The sequence below is a fragment of the Mercenaria mercenaria genome, chromosome 11 (assembly GCF_021730395.1).
Source record: "Mercenaria mercenaria strain notata chromosome 11, MADL_Memer_1, whole genome shotgun sequence".
NCBI lineage: Eukaryota > Metazoa > Mollusca > Bivalvia > Venerida > Veneridae > Mercenaria > Mercenaria mercenaria.
Window position 1 is genome coordinate 19,517,301 of NC_069371.1, and position 26,252 is coordinate 19,543,552.

At 36.5% G+C, this 26,252-nt stretch overlaps 1 protein-coding gene across 4 annotated transcripts in view; it reads right to left on the reverse strand.

Annotated features, from left to right (window-relative positions):
- The window catches only part of LOC123532066 (ankyrin repeat domain-containing protein 12-like), a 64,488-nt gene extending 40,336 nt beyond the window's left edge, over nucleotides 1–24,152 (reverse strand). The window contains exons 1-7 of one of the 4 annotated variants that reach the window (XM_053518694.1): nucleotides 23,919–23,981; nucleotides 15,584–15,641; nucleotides 14,437–14,500; nucleotides 11,092–11,159; nucleotides 9,441–9,589; nucleotides 4,379–4,445; nucleotides 297–395 (exon numbers count right to left, since the gene is read on the reverse strand). In XM_053518694.1, the coding sequence (XP_053374669.1) occupies nucleotides 297–395; nucleotides 4,379–4,445; nucleotides 9,441–9,589; nucleotides 11,092–11,159; nucleotides 14,437–14,500; nucleotides 15,584–15,586 (450 nt within the window). In that variant the 5' untranslated portion in view covers nucleotides 15,587–15,641; nucleotides 23,919–23,981. Of the gene's footprint in view, nucleotides 1–296; nucleotides 396–4,378; nucleotides 4,446–9,440; nucleotides 9,590–11,091; nucleotides 11,160–14,436; nucleotides 14,501–15,583; nucleotides 15,642–23,918; nucleotides 23,982–24,086 lie in introns of those variants that run through there. The other 3 variants (XM_053518693.1, XM_053518692.1, XM_053518691.1) reach the window with 3 other exon arrangements.
- Nucleotides 24,153–26,252: the final 2,100 nt, after the last annotated feature.

Consider the following 26,252-nt stretch of genomic DNA (forward strand, 5'->3'; position numbering starts at 1 on the left):
AGCAGGTAAACAAACTACTATCAGTGACTTTTTTAAAAGTGCCTCAGCAACCATGGCACACTGTAATAATACAGTATAACTGTATACCCACTTTGTTCAAATATCCTTATAGAGTTCAGACCTATTGCTTGTAAAATGTTGAATCCATACCCTTAAGTAAGCTTCCTTTGAACCAGCTAAACTGCACAACCATGGTTAAGAACAGATGCAGCAGAATAAATGCACTCTAATTTATTCCAACAACAAAATATATTCTCCATCCAAACATTTAAGTATTTTTCAAAGTTCAATAATACCTTCAATAGGAGCTGATAGATATTCCAATCTTTAACCTCTGCTGCTAAATGCAGCGGTGTAAATCCCCACACATCTTCCCTGTTCACAGATGCTCCTTGCTAAAAGCATAAATTCAAAACTCAACATTTACAATACACAACAAGAGGACCATGATGGTCCTGAATCGCTCACCTGTCCCCACATGACCCAGTTTTAAACCGAGTATGATTTTTTCTATTATTTGACATTGTGACCTAGTTTTTGAGCTCATGTGACCTAGTGTTGAATCTGACCTAGATATCATCAAGATAAAAATTCTAACCAATTTTCATGAAGATCCACTGAAAAATATGGCCTCTAGAGAGGTCACAAGATTTTTTATTATTTGACCTACTGACCTAGTTATTGATGGCACGTGACCCAGTTCGAAACTGACCTAGATATCATCAAGGTGAACATTCTGACCAATTTTCATGAAGATCCATTCTAGAGAGGTCACAAGGTTTTTCTATTTTTAGACCTACTGACCTAGTTTTTGATTGCAGCTGACCCAGTTTCAAACCTGACCTAGATATCATCAAGATGAACATTCAGACCAATTTTCATATAGATCCCATGAAAAATATGGCCTCCAGAGAGGTCACAAGGCTTTTTTGTTATTTGACCTACTGACCTAGTTATTAAAAACACGTGACCAAGTTTCGAACAAGACATAGATATCATCAAGGTGAACATTCTGACTTACTTCCATGAAGATCCATTCAAAAGTATGGCCTCTAGAGAGGTCACAAGGTTTTTTTATTTTTAGACCTACTGACCTAGTTTTTGACCGCAGTTGAACCAGTTTCGAACTTGACCTAGATATCATCAAGATAAAAATTCTGACCAATTTTCATACAGATCCCATGAAAAATATGGCCTCTAGAGAGGTCACAAGGTTTTTTTGTTATTTGACCTACTGACCTAGTTATTGAAGGCATGTGACCCAGTTTCGAACTTGACCTAGATATCATCAAGGTGAACATTCTGACCAATTTTCATGAAGATCCATTCAAAAGTATGGCCTCTAGAGAGGTCACAAGGTTTTTCTATTTTTAGACCTACTGACCTAGTTTTTGATCACAGTTGACCCAGTTTCGAACTTGACATAGATATCATCAAGATGAACATTCTGACCAACTTTCATACAGATCCCATGAAAAATATGGCCTCTAGAGAGGTCACAAGGTTTTTTTATTATTTGACCTACTGACCTAGTTTTTGATGGCACGTGACCCAGTTTCGAACTTGACCTAGATATCATCAAGGTGAACATTCTGCATAACTTTCATGAAGATCCATTGAAAAGTATGGCCTCTAGAGAGGTCACAAGGTTTTTCTATTTTTAGACCTACTGACCTAGTTTTTGATCGCAGTTTAGAGTTTCGAACTTGACCTAGATATCATCAAGATAAACATTCTGACCAACTTTCATAAAGATCCCATGAAAAATGTGACCTCTAGAGTGGTCACAAGCAAAAGTTTACGCACGCACGCACGCACGGACGACGGACGCTGCGTGATCACAAAAGCTCACATTGTCACTTTGTGACATGTGAGCTAAAAACTAGTGTGTGTGTGTGTGTTCCGGTTTAACGTCTTTTTCAACAATTTTTCAGACATATAAACGACGGTGTCTACTTTTAGAGTGAGCACAATGCCCAACTTTATAGTGCTGCCTCACTGGAATATCACGCCGTAGACACATGGCATGATACCCCATCCAGTCACATTATACTGACATCAGGCTGACCAGTCCTAGCACTACCCTCTTAATGCCTCAGGATACCAAGAACAAGAGCTGTCTGATGACAGCGCGCTCGACTATTCGAAGAATTGATTGAAGAATGGGGTCAAAATATTTCCACGGATATTCAGACAAAAGAAATAAATAGATTAGACAAACAATGTTCCTGTATTACTTTGCTTTCGATAAGTCTTGCACTAAATGGCAATATATGAGGCAATTTCAAAGTCCAAAAGGGGCCATAATTCAGTCAAAATAGTTATGTACTCTTGCCTACAGATGGAAATCATAATGATAAACAAGTGTTCAAAGTTTAAAAGCCATATGTCAAATAGTTTTGACAAAACATGGACTTGTATGAAAACAGAACCAATTTCAAAGTCCAAAAAGGGCCATAATTCAGCCAAAATAGATGACAGAGTTATTTTCTCTTTCCTACAGATAGAGACTATTATACTAAACAAGTGATAAAAGTTTCAAAGCCATATGTCAAACACTTTACAAAAAATATGAACTAGTACGAAAAACTTAACCAAGATTTCTAAGTCAAAAGGGGTCATAATTCAGCCAAAATCCTTGATGGAGTTATGTGCTCTTGCCTATAACTGGCCATGGTGATGGTAAACAAGTGTTGAAAGTTTCAAAGCTTTATCTCAAAAGACTTTGTCAAAATATGAACTGGTACGAAATATTAACCAAGATTTCTAAGTCGAAAGGGGCCATAATTCAGCCAAAATCCCTGATGGAGTTATATACTCTTGCCTATAACTGGCCATGGTGATGGTAAACAAGTGTTGAAAGTTTCAAAGCTTTATCTTAAAAGACTTTGTCAAAATATGAACTGGTACGAAAAACTTAACCATGATTTCTAAGTCAAAAGGGGCCATAATTCAGCCAAAATCCTTGATGGAGTTATGTACTCTTGCCTATAACTGGCCATGGTGATGGTAAACAAGTGTTGAAAGTTTCAAAGCTTTATCTTAAAAGACTTTGTCAAAATATGAACTGGTACGAAAAACTTAACCATGATTTCTAAGTCAAAAGGGGCCATAATTCAGCCAAAATCCTTGATGGAGTTATGTACTCTTGCCTATAACTGGCCATGGTGATGGTAAACAAGTGTTGAAAGTTTCAAAGCTTTATCTTAAAAGACTTTGTCAAAATATGAACTGGTACGAAAAACTTAACCATGATTTCTAAGTCAAAAGGGGCCATAATTCAGCCAAAATCCTTGATGGAGTTATGTGCTCTTGCCTATAACTGGCCATGATGATGGTAAACAAGTGTTGAAAGTTTCAAAGCTTTATCTCAAAAGACTTTGTCAAAATGTGGACTGGTACGAAAAACTTAACCAAGGTGTGACGCCGACGCCGACGCCGACGCCGTGGTGAGTAGGATAGCTCTACTTATTCTTCGAATAGTCGAGCTAAAAATGTCAGATATGTCTTTAAAAACAAGAGCATTGCCTTGCGAGTGCTGACGCCCATCTGATTTTTTTGTGTAATAAAAATATTGTCCTACCCATGATTTTCTAAGTCCAAAAAGGGCCATAATTCTTGCAAAAAGCAGATTGGAGTTATGTTTCTTGATGTACAGACCCAACTTATGATGGTGACAAAAACTTAACCAAGAAATCTGATTTTCTAAGTACAAAAGGGGCAATAATTCTTGCAAAAAGCAGGATGGAGTTGTGTTCCTTGATGTACAGGGTCAGCTTATGATGGTGAACAAGTGTTGCAAGTTTTCAAAGCAATAGCTTTGATAATTTATGAGAAAAGTTGACCTAAACATAAAACTTAACCAAGAAATCTGATATTTTCTAAGTCCAAAAGAGGCTATAATTCTTGAAAAAAGCAGGATAGAGTTATGTTTCTTGCTGTACAGGGTCAGCTATTGATGGCGAACAAGTGTTGCAAGTTTCAAAGCAATACCTTTGATAGTTTAGGAGAAAAGTTGACCTAAACATAAAACTTAACCAGGCAACGCCAACGCCGACGCCGATCAAGCGATGACAATAACTCTTCATTTTTTTCCCCCAAAATCAGATGAGCTAATGATTGTTGTGCAGGTGTTTTCCAGAAAGGACTTCTTCAAGATAGCCAGAAGTTCAAAATAAGTGTGTTTTAGAAACCAAGTTTCAATTGTACATGAATCTTTTACATCTTTTGACCATCAAAACCTTGTAGATGCATGGCATTGTTAACATTTTCAAAAGCTAACTCTAAGCTACACTACAGAAGTTGAATTTTGTGATACCTACAATCATAATGGTAGATTTTCTCTAACAATCTGAGTTACAAAAAGTACTTATCTTACCTCAACAAGAAGTTCTGCAATTGCATAATGGTTGTGGTGGACACCATTGTGTAGTGGAGTTAACCCTCTATGAAAATAGAAGTTAAATTCTTGTTATTTATCAGAAAAAAACGAGACCACCATGATGGCCCTAGATAGTTCATATGAGTTTCATAGCTCAAAAATGTAACAATGACTACACCCTCTGACAGCCACGTTTTTTACAAATCTGGATACTTGGACAATCTTACTAGAGGGACAACCAGAAATATTTCTGTGAAATTATTTAAGAATAAAGTGCTATTTTTTTATGCAAACCCAATTGGGACTTCTTGCATATCCATAAATCCCACTAGTTCTTATATTTACATGTTTATGTTAGTTTGCTACAAAAATAAATGGTTTACTTTCCGTGACTATCAGAAATAAAAAGTTAAGTGTCAGGATATTGATCTTTTCAACATCAAAATAGAACAACCAAAAAGACCCGCCCATGTTCAACTGTAATTTGCTGTCTAGTGAAACTAGAACAGTCACAGGAGTGACAAATACCTCCCACAATACGGTCTTGTCACAGAAGAATGGCAACCATAAGAAAGACATGGCCACAAAAAGGTGCAATTTAAATCGAACTTGACCTGTATTTTATGATGTTACACCTGTGTACCAAAATTTATCTTAATCTATCAAGCCTTTCGCGAGTTATTGTCCGGCAACCATGAGTTTGACAAATTTTAAGTTGGAAAGGGGCCATAACTACATATAAAATTGAGGTTTGTAGCCAAAGTCAAACATTACTCTATTTTATGATGTTACACCAGTGTACCAAAAACATTTACATCTGTCAAGAACTGTCACTGGAGTGTTTAATGACTCCTATGGTGGATGAATATTGCACAATAACTTGAGTCTGTGTTAATAAAATATCAAATAATAAGGGAGATAAAATGTATCAAAACACTATATAAGTATAATTTTAAGCAAAAAGGGGGCATAATTCAGGAAATATTGGTGCAAGAGTTATGCACCTTGTGTCATATGATGTCGGTGATGATGTGGAATAACTACTTCAAGTTTGAAACAAATGCATTTCGTAATAACTAAAATATTTTAATAATGCATCAAAATTAACCTTAAATTCTAAGTACTAGATGCCCACGGGCAACATGTCGAGCCCACCAGCTGTCAAAAGGACTGGGAGTTGCACAAGACACTCCCTGTCTCATTGAGGCAAACATTTATGCCAAATAAAAAAAGAGATTGCAAAAAGTTACAATATAAGTTATTTAAAGTAACAACAAAGGGACGTAAATCTTAAAAAAAATAAAAATAATTTTAAGTCATCACAAAAATCCTCACCAGCAGAGATAGGTCAAAATTCACCTGAAAATTGGATGTAACATGTTGTACTACAGGAAAGTGGTCTTGATTTTCCTTACAACCAGTGATAAAAAAGTTACGAATATAAGCTACCGGTATTTATAGTAACAACAAAGGGAAGTAATTCTAATATCTTGCGCATGACACTCCGTCTCATGATGATGAACAACTATGCCAAGTTACATCAAAATCCCTCTATGCATCAAAAAGAAATGCTCCAGACAAAGTCATTCTTATATCTGACTTTTGACCTCTAAGTGTGACCTTGACCTTAGACCTAGGGACCTGGTTCTTGAGCATGACACTCCATCTCATAGTGGTGAACATTTGTGCCAAGCGACATCAAAATCCCTCCATGCATGAAGAAGAAATGCTCCGGACAAAGTTGTCATTCCTGTATCCTTTGACCTCTGAGTGTGACCTTGACCTTAGACCTAGGGACTGGTTCTTGCGCACGACACTCCATTTCATGATGGTGAACAATTGTGCCAAGTTACATCAAAATCCCTCCATGCATGAAGAAGAAATGCTCCAGACAAAGTCATTTTTGAATTTGACCTTTGACCTGTAATTGTGACCTTGATCTTTGAGATAGGAACCTGGGGTTTGCGCAAGACACTCCGTCTCACTGAGGTTAACATTCATGCCAAATATAAACAAGATTGCTCCATGCATGTCGAAGTTATGGTCCGGACAAACAAATCCGGACGGACGCACACACGCACTTTTCTTCAAAAAGTCGAGCTAAATATTGGTGTCACAGTTATGCACCTTGTGTCACATGAAGTGGGTGATAAGGTGGAACATCTATTTTAAGTTTGAAATACATTTAGTAATAACTGAGATACAGGTCTCGGGACGGGATGGGTCTCGGGACGGGATGGGACGCGACAGGACTGATTCCTATATAGCCCCTGCCCACATGTTTGGTGGGGGTATAAATACAATTCCTGGTTTTGTATTTAAAATATCTTTAAATCTAGTGAATAATCATAAAAGTTGTGTCAATCTAAATTAGAAAATTTAATCTGAATTTAATGTTCTTTTTGAAATTTTGGTGTCAAATTTTGAAAGAATTTTTTGCACATTGCAATTTGTTAATGTTTTTTGTGAATAACCTCTGGTGAAATCTCGTGGGAAGGGCCGTCTTTGATATTTTTACACCAAATTTGGTGTAATAATATCAAAGAAGGCGCTTGTTTACCATAAAAGCAAGAAATATCATTTTCTCAGTGGAAAATGGGTCATTATTTTGACCAAATGCCATATAAAGATATGCTTAACCTTAATAACTTATTCATAATATTATTTTATAAACATAATTATGATTATACATTTCAAGACCAAGATTTTTATTCAACTTGACAGGAATAATCAGTGTGTGGTCAAGTTTGTATATAAAGTAAAAAGTCACTCACCTGAGTAACACACAATAACAGTGTAAACATGTTTTACCTAGTGATTTCACGGAGACAAATATTCTGACCAATTTTCATTAAGATTGGACCAAAAAACATGGCCTTTTGAGTGTAAACAAGCTTATTTTTCCACTTGACCTGGTGACCTAGTTTAAGATCCTACATAACCGAGATAAAAAATCATGCGATATTTTATGCACACAAACATTCCGACCAAGTTTCAAGCACTTCAAATGAACAAGAGTGTTAAAAAGCTTGAACAAGAGTGTTAACAAGCTTTTCCATTGATCTGATTGGGTGACCTAGTTTTTTACCCCATTAGACCAAGTTTCAAAACTAGCCTAGGAATCATCAAGATAAACATTCTGACCAAGTTTCATGAAGATAGGGTCATAAATGTGGCCTCAAGAGTGTTAACAAGCTTTTCCTTTAATTTGACTGGGTGTCCTAGTTTTTGAACCCATATGACCCAGTTTCGAATTTCTTCTAGAAATCATCAAAATAAACATTCTGACCAAGTTTCATGAAGACAGGGTCATAAATGTGGCCTCAAGGTTGTTAACAAGCTTTTCCTTTGATTTGACCTGATGACCTAGTTTTTGACCTAACATGACCAAGTTTCAATCCAGGCCTAGAAATCATCAAGATAATCGCTCTGTGCAAGTCTGTATTAAATCAAAGCGTAAACGAAACCTCTATATGGCTGAAAGGACCAAACTAGAAAATTTTGCCCCTTTCAGGGGCAGTAACTCCAGAACACATGATAGAATCTAGCCGGTTTTTGAAAGGAACTCAGATCTTATTGTGACTTAAGTTGTGTGTAAGTATGGTAAAAATCAAATATAAAATGTCACTTCTATCGTGTTCACAAGGTAAAAAAGTTTGGCTCTTTCATGGGTCAATTAGGGGCCGTAACTCCGGATCCTACAACTGGATCTGACAGATTCATGATGGAATCCAAGATTTATTGTTGTTGAAGATATTTTGCAAGTTTGTATCAAATCAAACCATAAAAGGAGTCTCTATATGGCTGCAAAAGCCAAAGTAGCAAATTTTGGCCCTTTAAGGGGCCATAACTCTTGAACCCATGATGGAATCTGACCTGTTTTCGAAAGGAACTGAGATATTATGCCAATACAAGCTGTGTGCAAGTTTGAATAAAGTTGATTGCAAAATGTGGTCTCTATCATGTCCACAAGCCAAAAATAGCAGATTCTGGCCCTTTAAGGGCCATAACTCTAAAACCCATGATGGGATCTGGCCAGTTTTCGAAAGGAACCGAGATATTATGCCTATACAACTTGTGTGCAAGTTTGATTAAAGTTGATTGCAAAATGTGGTCTCTATAGTGTCCACAAGCCAAAAATAGTAAATTTTGGCCTTTCAAGGGGCCAAAACTCTGGAACCCATGATGGGATCTGGCCAGTTCTCGAAAGGAACCGAGATATAATGCCAATACAAGTTGTGTGCAAGTTTGATTAAAACTGACTGCAAACTGTGGTCTCTATCGTGTTCACAAGAAATTGTGAACGGACGACCGATGGACGGACGACGGAAGAAGGGCGATCACGAAAGCTCACCTTGTCACTACGTGACAGGTGAGCTAAAGACTGATGTAGTGAAGTTATGGCAATTACAATATATGTAAACAATTATTTCCCATCTAGATAATTCACTTGCATCTTTCTAAAAATTTAGTTTTGTTTAAAGAATATCACTGCTGTTAGATCACATTTTCATAATATGCCTATACTTCACATGACTGACATTCTCATAATTTTGATTGCAAAGCATATTAAATATATACCTTTGTTTTCCAACAGGGAATTTAAGTATCCTTTTCAGGCAGCTTTGAATGTCATAAACAAAACTGTAGATTAAAAATTTTAATAAGTCTGCTTGAACGACAAAAATTTAGATAAATATCCAAGTTAGAATGGCATGTTTCAGGGACTTTTGAATGAAGCAAGCCACAAAAAAGTGATTTTGATTCCAAAATGAGCAGAAGGTTTTATATTTTCTGACAACTTTTTTTCATTGAGGAACCAGTGAAAACCCATAAATTTATTTCCCAAATATAGAGTTTCCCCTATTGAATACTGAAGATGACTTATAATTAAACTTGAGGAAGTAAATGAATTTCACATGACATTTCTCCCTGTACTTTTTTTATGGTCAACTTGTAAATGATTCAGAAAGGAAATTGAGCTTAATATCTTGAACAAATTATAACTCACAGACATTCAAGAATATTGGACTTTAAATTTTGACATCTTAAGACAAACCTTTCATCTGTAATATTCACATCTACATTTTGCTCTAGAAGGTATCTTACAGATTCTATATCACCAAAGCCAGCAGCAGCATGAAGAAGTGTTGTCTTTGTATTATCTCCACGATCTATGATCCGTATTCCATGTCTTGTGAAATAGATCTATAAATTAACAAGAAAAGTTTTTGAAAACATCAATCTTTTTGTTTGTTTTAAGTTTAGTGCCATTTTGAAACAGTAATTCAGTTATGTAATGGGGACATTTAACCTAACCAGTGTTCCTGGATTCTTTCCTATAGTAAAATGTGCTTCACAAGTAGCTGCCAACTTATACACATGAAATCTGAGGTGGGAGATGAATAATGCTCATTATTATTCAACTTTACAATATTATACACTGTATTAGATCTATTGTGCACATCATATGAAACTGGTAGAGCTAATTCAAAGCAGAACTGAGCCAATATGATAAAAGCAGGACCAATATGAGAATACAGGGCCAATACAGAATTCAAGTATTCTGACTGGTTCAAAATAGAGGGCCAATACAGAGAAGTCACTTCTGTCAGATTTTTAGAAGATGCCATTTTGTTTTTACATAAGAATTATACATTACATTAGTTTACACATATTCAACAAAAATATCTAACATGTTCATGTAATATAACTAAGTAAGACTGAGTGGACGTAAGATGTTGATACATATATACTGTTTTGTAGATTATAACGATACTTTCAGCTTAATCAATATTGTTGTGTGATTACACTACACTTCGGTGTTTTTTATATAATCAATATTGTGTACAAACAAGTTCCTGCCATAAGTCTGACAATTTTCAAGGAAATAAATATTGAGAAAATATGCGAAACTCAGTTTAATTGAAAGGATGGGACTTATCTTAAAGAGACATTTAGATAGTGTGGATTATTTGTGCAATAATAACAGTGATTCACATGCTGAGAAATGGATGAATAATATTGGTTGTGAACTAACTGCAAGAATAAAATGAGGCATAGGGTATATAATATGTGATTGGTTGGTTGTATCATCTTGATCAACACATACGTGTACAATTTTGTGTCTCGTTGCCTGCAGCCTACAAAATGACATTTAAGGCAGTTTCTATCACATCTCAAATGGTAATATACTCATGGTAATATAATCACTAGAGAAAATAAAATCAGTAAGTTCCAGTTATTGCTGATTATGTCATGGCATATATCTCTCAAAATTATTCACACATACAGTAACTACTTACAACCCATTCTGTTTTACTTGCTTAAATGTTAATGCTTAAAACACAGTTTTCGATCTTCATCATGTATAACAACCGAAAGGTAACTCAGAAGTTCTCATGGTGTCACCGCCAATGTTCAAAAGCTAAAAAAATAAACTTATCATTAATCAGGAGATTTCATATTTGCCTAGTTATTTGTCCTCTGACAGTGGTATTGGCTAGCCTTTGGCCAATACGACAACCTATGGACAAAGAAGTTAGAACAAGGCCAATATGAAATTGCTTGGTTAATAACATTATATTCTTGTTTATGATATATACTTTGCATTATGTTTATTTGTTCAATCAGAACAAAGTGTTTTCTGCTGTATGATTGTTTCAACAGAAAAACAAAGTCACTAAAATTTACCAATAAAGAAAACTTACCTTTGTGTTCTCCAAATTGAAACGTGACTCATCTGTTGTGCTAGGTGAGAGCGAAACTTTTGGAATGTCTATAAATAGGAAAAACAAAATACTAATTACAGTTTAACTGTTACAGTATACCTCATTTCTTTAAAGACAAATCCTAACACAAACTTCTTACAGCAGAGAGATGCAGTCCAATAGGCTCCTATCTTCCTCCAATCCCCCTTCCCCACCCCCCACCTCCCCCACACAAAAAAAACTAGAGTTGTCACAGGAGTGACGAATTATACCCCACAATATAGTCTAGTCACAGAACTAAACCAAAGTCAAGGCCGAACTTGCTTGGCCTATGACCTACTGACCTCAAAATCAATACAGGTCATCTGCTGGTCATGATCAACCTCCGTATGAAGTTTCATAATCCTTGGCCCAAACATTCTCAAGTTATTGTCCTGAAAAAGTTTAAATGTTCCGGGTCACTCTGACCTTTGACCTTTGGAACTAAAAATCAATAGGGGTCATCTGCTGGTCATGACCAACCTCCCTATTAAGTTTCGTGATCCTAGTCCAAAGTGTTCTGAAGTTATTGTCCGAAAACCGTTTTAAATGTTCCAGGTCACTGTGACCTTGACCTGTGACCTACTGACTTAAAATTCATAAGGGGTCATCTGCTGGTCATAACCAACTTCCTTATCAATTGTCATGATCCTAGACCGAAGCGTTCTCAAGTTATTATCCGGAAACTGTTTAACTGTTTTGTGTCATTGTGACCTTAACCTTTGACCTACTGCCTTCAAAGTCGAACTTGATCTGTATTTTACCATGTTACATCTGTGTACAAAAAATTATGATCCTAGACCCAAGCGTTCTCAAGTTATCATCCGGAAACCTTTTCACTGTTCCGAGCCACTGTGACCTTGACCTTTGACCTACTGACCTCAAAGTCAAACCTGACCTGTATTTCATGATGTTACACCTGTGTACCAAAAATTTATGACCCTAGGCCCAAGCATTCTTAAGATATCATCCGGAAACCGTTTTACTGTTCCGAGCCACTGTGACCTTGACCTTTGACCAACTGACCATAAAGTCGAAATTGACCTGTATTTTATCATGTTATACCTGTGTACAAAAAATTATGATCCTAGACCCAAGCGTTCTCAAGTTATCATCCGGAAACCGTTTAATTGTTTCGAGTCACTGTGACCTTGACCTTTGACCTACTGAGCCCAAAGTCGAATCTGACCTGTATTTTCTGATGTTACATCAGTGTACCAAAAATTAGTTAAATAGGTTAAGCCTTCCATGAGTTATCATCCGGAAACCATGAAAATCAACGGACCAACAGACCGACCAACTGACCGACAAGCTCACTCTTATATACCCCCCCCCCCCCAAACTTCATTTTGTGGGGGTATAAATATAATTATCACAGACAAAAATACACTTCATGGTGATTCAGTGCATGAAGTTTCACTGGAATCCCTTCAAAATGTAGAAGCTGTTTGCTCCATAGAATTTTTACAGAGGTGGGACAGGGGCATCTGGACCCCCATCTTTGTCTTTCATAGAAAAATATGTCAAACTTCATGGTGACAATATGTATGAAATTGGAATCCCTTTAAAATCTGCTCCATAGAGTTTTTACATAGAGAATGAACCCTATTGCCCATCCAAGAGAAGAATTTGCCATGCACATCTACACATGTATGAAGCTTCATTTGAATCCCTTTTAAAATACGAAAGTAGTTCATTTTACAATTTTTTTGTGGAGATTGGGGCCTCTGAGCATCTCACCTGTGTTCACCCCAAATAAAGATTTGTCATGCACACCTACACCTCACGGTATTCATGTGTACTACCTTTCACCTGAATTAGTTTGCTCCACAAGTTTTTGCAAGGGACTGACCAATTGACTGCATGACTACAATACAACTCCTATATACCCCCTAAACTAACATAAAACCTAAAAGTGAATGTAGATAATTATATACTACTGAAAACTGAGGACATTACTGAAATCCTGATTTGATTATTTTTCAGCATTTTGTTAATATTTTTTTGTAATTTCTTCTTTAATTTCTATGTATTTCTCCCTGAAAATAGTCCCACCTATCAAGCTGTTTAACAAGAGCTGTCAGAGGACAGCAACGCTCGACTATTCAACAGCCTTGTCAATTGAATGAATATGAGTCGAAAAAGGGGCATAATTTAGTGAAAAAGCAAAATAGGGTTATGGAACCTGCATAGTGCTTATCAGTTCATGACAGTGGACAAGTGTGTGAAGTTTCAATCCATTCCCATTAGTGGGTACTGAGATACCAGCTTACATATAAGAATTTAACCCAAAACTCCTTAGTTGAAAAAGGGGCATAATTTTGTAAAATGCGAAGTTGAGTTATTGACCCTTTGCACTGCATGTCATATCATGACAGTGAACAAGTGTGTGAAGTTTAAATCCTTTCCCATTAGTGGATACCGAGATACCAGCTTACATACAAAAACTTAACCAAAAATTTCTATGTTGAAAAATGGGCATAATTTTGTATAAAAGCAAAATAAAGTTATGGGACCTGCTTTGTGCATGTCAGATGATGACAGTGAACAAGTGTGTGAAGTTTCAATCCATTCCAATTAGTGAGTACTGAGATAACAGCTTACATACAAAACCTTAACCAAAAAATTCTAAGTAAAAAAAGGGGCATAATTTTGTAAAAAAGCAAAATAGAGTTATGGAACCTGTGCAGTGTAAGTCAGTTTATCACAGTGAATAAGTGTGTGAAGTTTCAATCCATTCCCACAAGTGGTTGCTGAGATACCAGCTTACATACAAAAACTTAACCAAATCGGGACGAGGACGCCGACACAGACACCAACGCGGACGCCGATGCATGGGCGAGTCCAATAGTTCTACTATTCTATGAATAGTCGAGCTAAAAATGTGTAATTTCCAGTGATACATTGTGCAAGAAACAGGAAGGCATTATAAATTCTCCCATACTGAATGTACACATGCATTTAATGTACACTATTAAATATAGGTTAAACCTAACTCTAACCTTAAGTCGGCATAATAAATACTCAATACTTGCATACATCCAGAAGGTGTGAATTACTGTTTGTGGCATGAAACAGCACACCTAAGCATTACTAAGAGCCAGAACTCCTCAGACGGGCATTGTACATTCAATACACGCACTTATTGATACATTTCTATTAGTTTACCACTGCCTCCACTCCTCCAGGGAGCATGCAATGAATGATGAATGAATAGTCCCGGATGTTAGATAGTGAGTATTTACAAGAACTCATTTTGGGACTGTTATGCTCTAGTGAGCTAGAAAACATAATTATATCACATACCATCAGCCCGACCTGCATCAGAAGGCACTGACTCTTCAAAGTTTCCCCTTGGTATCTCTTCATTCTACAAGTAAAGTTATATTATGTTTATGTTAAGTTTGACAGTTATAGTTTTGTATTGATTCTGAAGTTGCCTATAAAAGGCTTGGTTTTTACAAGATGGCAGAACTTATGACAATCACAATGCAGACCCCTTTTGGACTTAGAAAATCATGGGTATGACAATATTTCTAGACATAATAGAAATATTGTCATACCCATGATTTTCTAAGTCCAAAAGGGGTCTGCACTGGTCGCAAAGGCAGAACCACTTGCCAAATGAGCAGGTTAAAAGTTAAATATTGTCCAGGTAATCTTTTCCATTGAAAACTCACTATCACCTTTGACCCATGTCTCAGTAATCTGCAGCTTGCCATGGTGTATACATGGAGCTATTAAGACACTGGATCACCCTTGAATGCAAGAGAAAACAAGAGCATTGCCCTGCTGGTGCAGATGCTCATCTGATTTTTTTGTCTCTGTATAACAGAAATATTGTCATACCCACGCTTTTTTAAATCCAAAAGGGCCCATAATTCTTGCAAAAAAAGCAATGTAGAGTTACGGTACTTGCTGTGCAGAGTCAGCTTTTAATGGCAAAGTTAATGCTCCAAGTTTTAAAGCAAAGCTTTGACCGTTAATGAGAAGAGTTGACCTAAAGGCAAAACATAACTAAGACATCTGATACGTTCTAAGTCCAAAAGGGGCCATAATTCTTGCAAAAAGCTGGATGGAGTTATATTTCTTGCTGTACAGAGTCAGCTTTTGATGGTGAACAAGTGTTGCAAGTTTTGAAGCAATAGCTTTGATAGTAAAACTTAATCAGGCAACACCGACGCAGACGCCAACGCCGATCAAATGATTACAATGACTCATTTTTTTTTTACGAAAATCAGATGACCTAAAAATTGGTGGTAAAGCATTCCAAACAAAAGGTGTCTGTAAAACACATTACCCCACATGATGGGTGTCCTTTTTTTTCTGTAAATGACTTATAAAATGTAAATTGTTAAAAAAATAATACCCAGATCAACCTCACTTGATATATTTGATATCAAAGATAATAGCCTGCTATTTTCTATATAAAATATACCCTATGGATAATTACCATTGTGAGGTGATTATTGTAGCTGAAGTTCTACCTCTACCAACAGGGACTTGTATCTCTGAAAGAAAAACAAGAAACATGAAAATTCCATGAAACTTTGCATCATGCCATTATCTTCTTTTTGAAAAAGTGTTAATGTCCTATTCTGCATCCAGTCATGCTACGGTTTTCAGAATAACAGACTGATACAACAAACATAAATTTTATACATTGTCATTCCTTACTCAAGTCACTATGGCAAATGGCAAACAAAAGCTCGTTGAACATGAAATGCCCCCCTTGATGCATTCAGTAATTGCACAAGGAACAGAAATTATTTGCTCACTGTAAACAAAAGTTCTACTGTTCTCGTTCAATGTGACATGGACCTTTGACCTATTGACCTCAAAATCAACAGGGGTCATCTGCTGGTAATGATCAACCTCCCTGTTAAGTTTTAGTGATACTAGGCCCAAGCATTCTGAAGGTAACTTCCGGGAAGTGTTTAACTGTTCCGGGTCAATGTGACTTTGACCTTTAGCCTACTGTCCTCAAAATCTATAGGGGTCATCTACAGGTCATGCCAACCTACCTATCAAGTTCCATGATCCTGGGCCCAAGCGTTCTCAAGTTATTGTCTGGAAATGGTTTAAATAGGTCACTGTAACCTAGACCTTTGAACTACTGACCTCAAAATCAATAAGGGTCATCAGCTGGTCAAGATGAACCTCTCTATCATCTTTCATGAACCTTGGCCCAACGTTCTCAAGTTAACGTCCAGAAACTGTTCAATTGTTCCTGGCCAATGTGACCTTGAACTTTGACCTAATGACCTTAAAAATCAATAGAGGTCATCTGCTGGTCATGACCAATCTCCCTATCAATTTTCATGATCCTAGGCCCAAGCATTCTTGAGTTATCATCTGGAAACTGTTTCACTTGATCTGGTCACTGTGATGTTGACCTTTGACCTACTGACCTACTGAATAGGGTCATCTGCTGGTCATGACCAACCTCCCTATTAACTTTCATGATCCTAGGCCCAAGCGTTCTTGAGTTATCATCCAGACATTGTTTAACTGTTCAGGGTCATTGTGACCTTGACCTTTGACACTAGAGTTCATCTGCAGGTGATGACCAACATTCCTATCAACTTTCATGATCCTAGGCCCAAGCGTTCTTGAGTTATCATCTGGAAACAGATTGGTCTACATACAGACCGACCAACGTGACATCTGCAAAACAATATACCCCTCCTTCTTCGAAGGGGGGCATAAAAAGTAAGGCTCAGACCTGGATTTAAATCGCAACTCATTCACTGAACAATAAAGCAAGAGCACAGCAAAAAGGGGCAAAATAAGCCAGAAGGTATGACCTTTGACCCCTAAGTGACCTTAATCTTGAAGCAAGCGATCTGAAACATGCACTCTGCACGTCGTCTTGATGTAGTGAGCATTTGTGCCAAATTTCTTTAAAATCCTTCAAGCAATTCAAGAGTTAAGAGTGGACACGAAACAAAGTCATAATTATGACCTTTGACCCCTAAATGTGACCTTGACCTTAAAATTAGCCATCCAAAACATGTGTTCTGCATGTCATCTCAATGTGGTAAACATTTATGCCAAGTTTCTTTGAAATCCTTCCAGGGGTTCAAGAGTTACAGAGCAGACACAAAACAAAGTCATTTGAGCTTTGACCCTTAAGTCTGACCTTGATCTTGAAAAGAGTCACCCAAAACATGTGCTCTGCACACTGTCTCGATGTGGTGAACATTTGTGTCAACTTTCTTTGAAATCCTTCAAGGGGTCCAAGAGTTACAGAGCGCACATGAAATTGCTAACAGACAGATGGACATAATATGTCACATCAGGCTTATAAAAACTTGCATATGCCAGTACATCTGATAGTTCAGTAGAATAACAGAGGAAAGAGACTGAACCTTGCAGTAGGGTATCTTCAATATTTTATTGCAGTTTTCTGTCATTTAGGATTATACTGATCAAGAAACTGCTGGATAACATCTTGTTATCATTGGGGAAATTTTTTTATCAGCTAAACTTTAACCCCATGAAAAAGCTCTAATTTTCACCTTTATCTTATCCTTTTTTTTGATAGGCATAGTTTTTCACCCATACCTGTTTAAGGGCAATACTTTTTTCAGAAAGAATGTAGAACATGACAGACACTCTCAAAAGATACATGTGTTAATCTAAATGATTTTTTTTTAACAGATTGCACATAAACAAAAATATTTGTGTAAAACTGGATTTTTGTTCAGTTTTTCATACTGAATAAATTGTTAGGGAATTTCATACTGTACAAGAGCGCCAGAATGTCACAATTACGCCCGTCACAGCAAATTTCTTTACACTAGCACCTGTATTTGCAAATGGAATTTTAATTTTGTAGTTGTTTACAATGTTTTTTTTAGAAATTATTGTAATTCTTTTATTTTTCTAAGTCCACAAAAAAAAATTACCAGGTAGAGATACCTTAAAATACACCTCAAAATTGAATGTAACATGCATGTTGTACTACAGAAAACTGGTCTCGATTTTTCCCTACGACTAGTAATGAAAAAGTTACAATATAAGCTATTTATAGTAACAACAAAGGGAAGTAATTCAAAAGAAGGGACCAGTGATGACACTCCGTCTCATGATGGTGTACAATTGTGCCAAGTTACATCAAAATCCCTCCATGCATGAAGAAGAAATGCTCCGGACAAAGTCATTCTTGTATTTGACCTTTGGCCTCTAAGTGTGACCTTGACCTTAGACCTAGGGACCTGGTTCTTGCGCATGACACTCCGTCTCATGCTTGTGAACATTTGTGCCAAGCTACATCAAAGTCCTTTCATGCATGAAGAAGATATGCTCTGGACAAAGTTTTCATTCTTGTATCCTTTGACCTCTAAGTGTGACCTTGACCTTACCCTAGGGACCTGGTTCTTGCGCACGACACTCCGTCTCATGATGGTGAACAATTGTGCCAAGCTACATCAAAGTCCTTTCATGCATGAAGAAGATATGCTCCGGACAAAGTCTCATTCTTGTATCCTTTGACCTCTAAGTGTGACCTTGACCTTAGACCTAGGGACCTCGTTCTTGCTCATGACACTCCGTCTCATGATGATGAACAATTGTGCCAACTTTCATCAAAATCCCTCCATGCATGAAGAAGATATGCTCCGGACAAAGTCATTCTTGAATTTGACCTTTGACCTCTAAGTGTGACCTTGACCTTAGACCTAGGGACCTGGTTCTTGCGCAGGACACTCCGTCTCATGATGGTGAACAACTGTGCCAAGTTTCATCAAAATCCCTCCATGCATGTAGAAGATATGCTCCGGACAAAGTCTGTGGACGCTGAGCCCGCCCACCCGCCCGCCTGCCCATCCGCCCGCCAGGGGCGTTCCCATAATACATCCCGTTTTTCAAACGGGCGTATAATAAATTGTTAGGGAATTTCTTAAAAGATAACTAACCCACCCACTTAGCTCAGTGAGTAGAGCGTCGGTCTACGGATCGCGGGGTCGCGAGTTCGATCCTCGAGCGTGGCGTATGTTCTCCGTGACTATTTGATAAACGAAATTGTGTCTGCAATCATTAGTCCTCCACCTCTGATTCATGTGGGGAAGTTGGCAGTTACTTGCGGAGAACAGGTTTGTACTGGTACAGAATCCAGGAACACTGGTTAGGTTAAGTACCCGCCGTTACATGACTGAAATACTGTTGAAAAACGGCGTTAAACCCAAAACAAACAAACAAATAAAAGATAACTATCGTTTTCAAACCAGAAATTGTAAAATTAATGTAAGCCATGCACATTCCCAAACAAAACTATCAAGTTGATGGGCAAGGAATGGCTTTGTATCAATAGAAATAAATGAAAAAATCAAGATCAGTGTTCTCACTTGCGTAAAATATTGCGTAAATCAATTTAAAAAAAATAAAAATCAGGCACATATTTTTTACCCTGTGCGAGATCCCGCATGTACGAAAATGCCAGGGACAAATAGATCAATCTGGAATCCCATGGTATGTCCTAAAAATAAACCTTGGAAATACTATGTTCCCGGCAAATTAATTGGCTAACTGCAGATGTTTTCTCAGTGACGTCATAAAAATATAGATAGGTTTTATATATTAACGCCCCGGGAAATGAATCAGCACTTTAAAATGGTAACCAGTCTAATCTCTCCCCATCTGCAAGACGCTTTACGGCAAATAACGAAACAACAAGTGATACTTTGCAACAATCAGGTAAAGAGTGCAAGCTGTCTACGAGAACCGACACTTCTAAATGCTAAAGTTAAGAAAAAATATCGAAAATGTTTCCAAAATAAGTGGTTGTTGGAGTTCAACTTTAGTACGTAAATTTTTATTTTATAATTGTTATACCCTCAAAAATTGAGATTTACCCCCAGTTGTGTGTCCAGTGGGTAAGTTTACCCTTGACAAAAAGACTGAAGGTAGCCATTTTCATGGTGGTTATTTTTTCCAGCAGGGTTATTTGTCCATCGGGCATCAAGATATCCAGAGTGATACTCATATTTCAATATATATGTGAGATCTATACATTATTTTTCATGAAAAAGATTGACAATTTTTACCGGAAAAACTTAGCAACCCACATTTTCAACATAAAGGCTGGACGGCCAGAGGCCTGTCCAAAATGTGTGATTTTTTATACAGAATGTGTGACATTCTATTCTGATACAGTCCTGTTGAAGCAGGAGTCAGAAATACATATAATGTAGTTTTATTTCCTCCATTTTCAAAGTTCCCCTGTGAAACATTTCCCTGACCTATCATTCAAGAATTATTACCCATATTTAAACAAGAGCTGTCTGATGACAGCGCGCTCGACTATTCAAAGAATTGATTGAAGAATGGGGTCAAAATATTTCCACAGATATTCAGACAAAAGAAATAAATAGATTAGACAAACAATGTTCCTGTATTACTTTGATTTCGATAAGTCTTGCACTAAATGGCAATATATGAGCCAATTTCAAAGTCCAAAAAGGGCCATAATTCAGTCAAAATAGTTATGTACTCTTGCCTACAGATGTAAATCATAATGATAAGCAAGTGTTCAAAGTTTAAAAGCCATATGTCAAATAGTTTTGACAAAACATGGACTTGTATGAAAACAGAACCAATTTCAAAGTCCAAAAAGGGCCATAATTCAGCCAAAATAGATGACAGAGTTAATATGTTCTCTTTCCTACAGATAGAGACTATTATAGTAAACAAGTGATAAAAGTTTCAAAGCCATATGTCAAACACTTTACAAAAAATATGAACTGGTACGAAAAACTTAACCAAGATTTCTAAGTCAAAAGGGGCCATAATTCAGCCAAAATCCTTGATGAAGTTATGTACTCTTGCCTATAACTGGACATGGTGATGGTAAACAGGTGCTGAAGTTTCAAAGCTTTATCTCAAAAGACTTTGTCAAAATATGAACTGGTACGAAATATTAACCCAGATTTCTAAGTCAAAAAGGGCCATAATTCAGCCAAAATCCTTGATGGAGTTATGTGCTCTTGCCTATAACTGGACATGGTGATGGTTAACAAGTGTTGAAAGTTTCAAAGCTTTATCTCAAAAGACTTTGTCTAAATATGAATGGTACGAAAAACTTAACCAAGATTTCTAAGTCGAAAGGGGCCATAATTCAGCCAAAATCCCTGATGGAGTTATGTACTCCTGCCTATAACTGGCCATGGTGATGGTAAACAAGTGTTGAAAGTTTCAAAGCTTTATCTTAAAAGACTTTGTCAAAATATGAACTGGTACGAAAAACTTAACCATGATTTCTAAGTCAAAAGGGGCCATAATTCAGCCAAAATCCTTGATGGAGTTATGTGCTCTTGCCTATAACTGGCCATGATGATGGTAAACAAGTGTTGAAAGTTTCAAAGCTTTATCTCAAAAGACTTTGTCAAAATGTGGTCTGGTACGAAAAACTTAACCAAGGTGTGACGCCGACACCGACACCGACGCCGACGCCGACACTGACGTCGACGCCGTGGTGAGTAGGATAGCTCTACTTATTCTTCGAATAGTCGAGCTAAAAATGGCGGCAATTAAAGCGTTGCCCCCACCTGATAACAATAAAAACAAGAGCTGTCTGATGACAGTGCGCTCGACTATTCGAAGAATTGATTGAAGAATGGGGTCAAAATATTTCCACGGATATTCAGACAAAAGAAATAAATAGATTAGACAAACAATGTTCCTGTATTACTTTGATTTCAATAAGTCTTGCACTAAATGGCAATATATGAGCCAATTTCAAAGTCCAAAAAGGGCCATAATTCAGTCAAAATAGTTATGTACTGTTGCCTACAGATGGAAATCATAATGATAAACAAGAGTTCAAAGTTTAAAAGCCATAATTATGTCAAATAGTTTTGACAAAACATGGACTTGTATGAAAACAGAACCAATTTCAAAGTCCAAAAAGGGCCATAATTCAGCCAAAATAGATGACAGAGTTATGTTCTCTTTCCTACAGATAGAGACTATTATACTAAACAAGTGATAAAAGTTTCAAAGCCATATGTCAAACACTTTACAAAAAATATGAACTGGTATGAAAAACTTAACCAAGATTTCTAAGTCAAAAGGGGCCATAATTCAGCCAAAATCCTTGATGAAGTTATGTACTCTTGCCTATAACTGGACATGGTGATGGTAAACAGGTGTTGAAAGTTTCAAAGCTTTATCTCAAAAGACTTTGTCAAAATATGAACTGGTCTGAAATATTAACCCAGATTTCTAAGTCAAAAAGGGCCATAATTCAGCCAAAATCCTTGATGGAGTTATGTACTCTTGCCTATAACTGGACATGGTGATGGTAAACAAGTGTTGAAAGTTTCAAAGCTTTATCTCAAAAGACTTTGTCTAAATATGAACTGGTACGAAAAACTTAACCAAGATTTCTAAGTCAAAAGGGGCCATAATTCAGCCAAAATCCCTGATGGAGATATGTACTCTTGCCTATAACTGGACATGGTGATGGTAAACAAGTGTTGAAAGTTTCAAAGCTTTATCTTAAAAGACTTTGTCAAAATATGAACTGGTACGAAAAACTTAACCATGATTTCTAAGCCAAAAGGGGCCATAATTCAGCCAAAATCCTTGACGGAGTTATGTGCTCTTGCCTATGACTGGCCATGATGATGGTAAACAAGTGTTGAAAGTTTCAAAGCTTTACCTCAAAAGATTTTGTCAAAATGTGGACTGGTACGAAAAACTTAACCAAGGTGTGACGCCGACGCCGTGGTGAGTAGGATAGTTCTACTTATTCTTCAAATAGTCGAGCTAACAAGAGCTGTCCGTAAGACATCGCGCTCCACTATTCCAGGATTTGGCAGTAAAATGAATATAATTATGTCTCAATAAGAGACCTCTACTTTAAAAGGAAGATACACCAAGGGGCATAATTCTGTTGAATACAATTCTGAAAATATTTTGATTTTATGAGCTCCCTGGCATTGGAGTTCACTGTTTACCGCAAGTTGAGTAGAATAGTCCCCCTACTCTTCGAATAGTGGAGCTAAAAACCCATATACTTTATGTACACAGTGTATATGCATATTGGATCCCTCTCTGTGGAAAATGAGAAAAGAATCCCTCTCTGTTTGCGCACAGGAGGACACTCTTTGTAGTAAACAATGAACTCCAACGTCAGTGAGCTCGGAAAAATTTTGATTTTATGAGCTCCCCGACGTTGGATTTCATTGTTTACCACAAAGAGTGTCCTATGCGCAAACAGAGAGAGATTCATTTTCTCATTTTCCACAGAGAGGGATCCGATATGCGTATACATCGTGTACTATTAGTCCTTGCGAAAATACAATGGATAGGGTAGTGCCAGCTGAAGTGCTCAAGGTCATGATTTCACCTCTGTCTGATTAAGTTTTCAAAATTTCTGAGGCACTGCTGAACACAGACACTTGGGGCTTAGACAAGCTTATCATAGTACATGTATATCCTCATCACACAGTCATATCTGATGAACAGGAGCAGGTTTTGTAAGTATCTGGAGACATCCGGGCGTTAATCCCATATACCAGGCCTGACAGTATATGGGGGTATTTTCTAAATGTCTCCAGTTCGTCAGATATGTGTGTGTGATGTTAATATACTATGATAAGCTTGTCTAAGCCTCAAGAATCTGTGGTTTTGAGAAAAATGTTGACATGTAAACAATATACCTGAATATTAGACACACTTTTATTACCACTATCATGCACATATCATTTGTGTCACAAACATTAATGTGCATGTATTAGATGCATGATACAAGGGTGTAATATATAGTAAACTGCTAAACTAACCTACGTTCAATGCTTTCCTTATTTGTGTATCATATTACAAGGGGAGGCCACTCACATCTACTTAAATCAATACGGTCAAATTAGAAATAGTACAATTTATACGAGTTAATCTAAAAGTACTTCTACATCAAAATAAGTCAACAATGTATCAATAAAAAAAATAATGACCTGATAATTTACAAGTATAGTATTCAGTAAATAGAGTAAACCAAGGGTACATGAAAAAACTGCGTTAAACCCAAAACAAACAAACAAACAAACGAAAATTATATGGCCATCTTCAAGTTTGAGTTTAAATTTGTTTACTTAAGAAAACGCATTTACCTTTATTTTTCCCAAAATAGAGTTAAATGAAATATATTAAAACCTTGAACACTGTGTTATTATTTCAACATCCAATATAATGTGGAAAAAATTCCCATCAAAAAACAATATTGATGTAAAGTACCAGTACAAAACCTCATCACACGATCAATAACGGAAGTTTAAGAACTGATTTATGATAGTCGTTTTCACCCACTTATAAACAAATTCGACCATTTAATCTACCTAAGTATACACAACATAAGAATATATTATCACAGGAGTGTAAAATCTAGACAAATTACATTTTTTTCATAGACTGACTTTTTCTTGTAGTAATAAAAAGATGCAAGTTTTGAAGCTGAGACCTTCAATGGCAAGTTTGATATCTTATTGATAGGTATGGTTCACACGAGCAACACATCATCTGGTTTTGGGAACATGTGTGTGAGTGTATATGAAAATGCTTCAAGGCATTTAGAAGCTAACAAACAAAAATTTAACTTTAATTTCAATAGTGACCTTGATCTTTGACCACCACAGCATGGGTCATGTATGTGACATATTGTCTGGTCAAGAGGAATATTTGCTTGTAGTGGTAAGAAAATCCTTTGATGTATATAAAAGTTATGGACTGGAAATAAACTTTTACTTGACCCTAAACAGTGACATTGACCTTTAGCTGACAAGCACAGATCACGTGTTGAAACATTGCCTCATCATGGGGAACGTTTGTGTGTGTAGAACTAAGATAATCCATAAATACATATTAAAGTTATGGAGCGGAAGCGCGAACAATTTTTACTTGACCTTCAACAGTGACCTTGATCCATGAACTACAAGCATAAGCCATGTATGTGCATTACCTACGTATTGCCTTGTATTCACATACCAAACTTCATGAACCTAGCTTGAAAACTTACATACTATACTAAATATAGATCTGTTGACACCACAACATCATATTTGGTTTCCATAAATGCCTACTAGTACTCTTGCAGCCTGGTTACATTTCGATAAAATGTGAAATGTCTGTAAACTTTTATTTTTTATGAACAATCTAACCTTTTATTTTTTATGAACAATCTAACTGACATATTTACCATACTGCTCTTTTATTAGTGTAGGCATAAAATAAAACACTTACTGTTAGATAATATCTGTGAGTATTGAAGTCTATGGACATATCCAAGATGATAATTGCCTCAGCTTTTGGACTGAGTAAATGCTGCATTTCGTCAGGTGACTATACACTTGGATATTCATCTCAACATCATATATTAACTGATTATTATACACGTTTTGCACTAAAACAACATCTTTACAAACAACCTATGTGTCATATACAATTTCCACTGTCTTGTCCCGTAGAATTGGATACTTAAAATATTCTAAAAGAGTTGTCCCCCTTTAAAAAAATATCATTTGTAAAGAAATAAAAGTAAACAATTGTCAGCAACAATGTTTAACCAAGTTATGTAAAGTTTAAGCACTGGGATATTGTTGCAAATGCATCTACACCAAGACATGTAACAATTTTTTTCAAAATGTTGTTTTTAAAGGCGCTGAACTGTCCAGAAGTGTGGCCCCTTCATGCAGTCCCATTCAGATTCAATATTTATATGAGTAAATTGACAATGTTTTTGTAGAATAATATAAATGTTTTATATGCTGTTTAATTTTCATATAAAACAATTCTTTCCTTCTATAATTTGGTGATGTTCAAACTTTTTTCTCCGAAACACGGACCTAACAAACAAATCAGCTAAAAAATGAAATGGTAGTCACTTTTCAAATATTCCTACATTTACTGCACAGTTCTATGTTTAAATCTTGCTCTTGTGACATTGGCGATATATATGCACTTTAGTTATACATTTGATTTGTTGTTTTTTTTGTTGAAAAGTGGCCATAAGTACCATCTCATGATCTCTACCTTAAATACATACAATAAATTGATTTTTAACTTTTTCAAATGCAGAATGATGTTTGGGAGAAAAACATCAGTATTTTCACTATCCCCACTCCCCC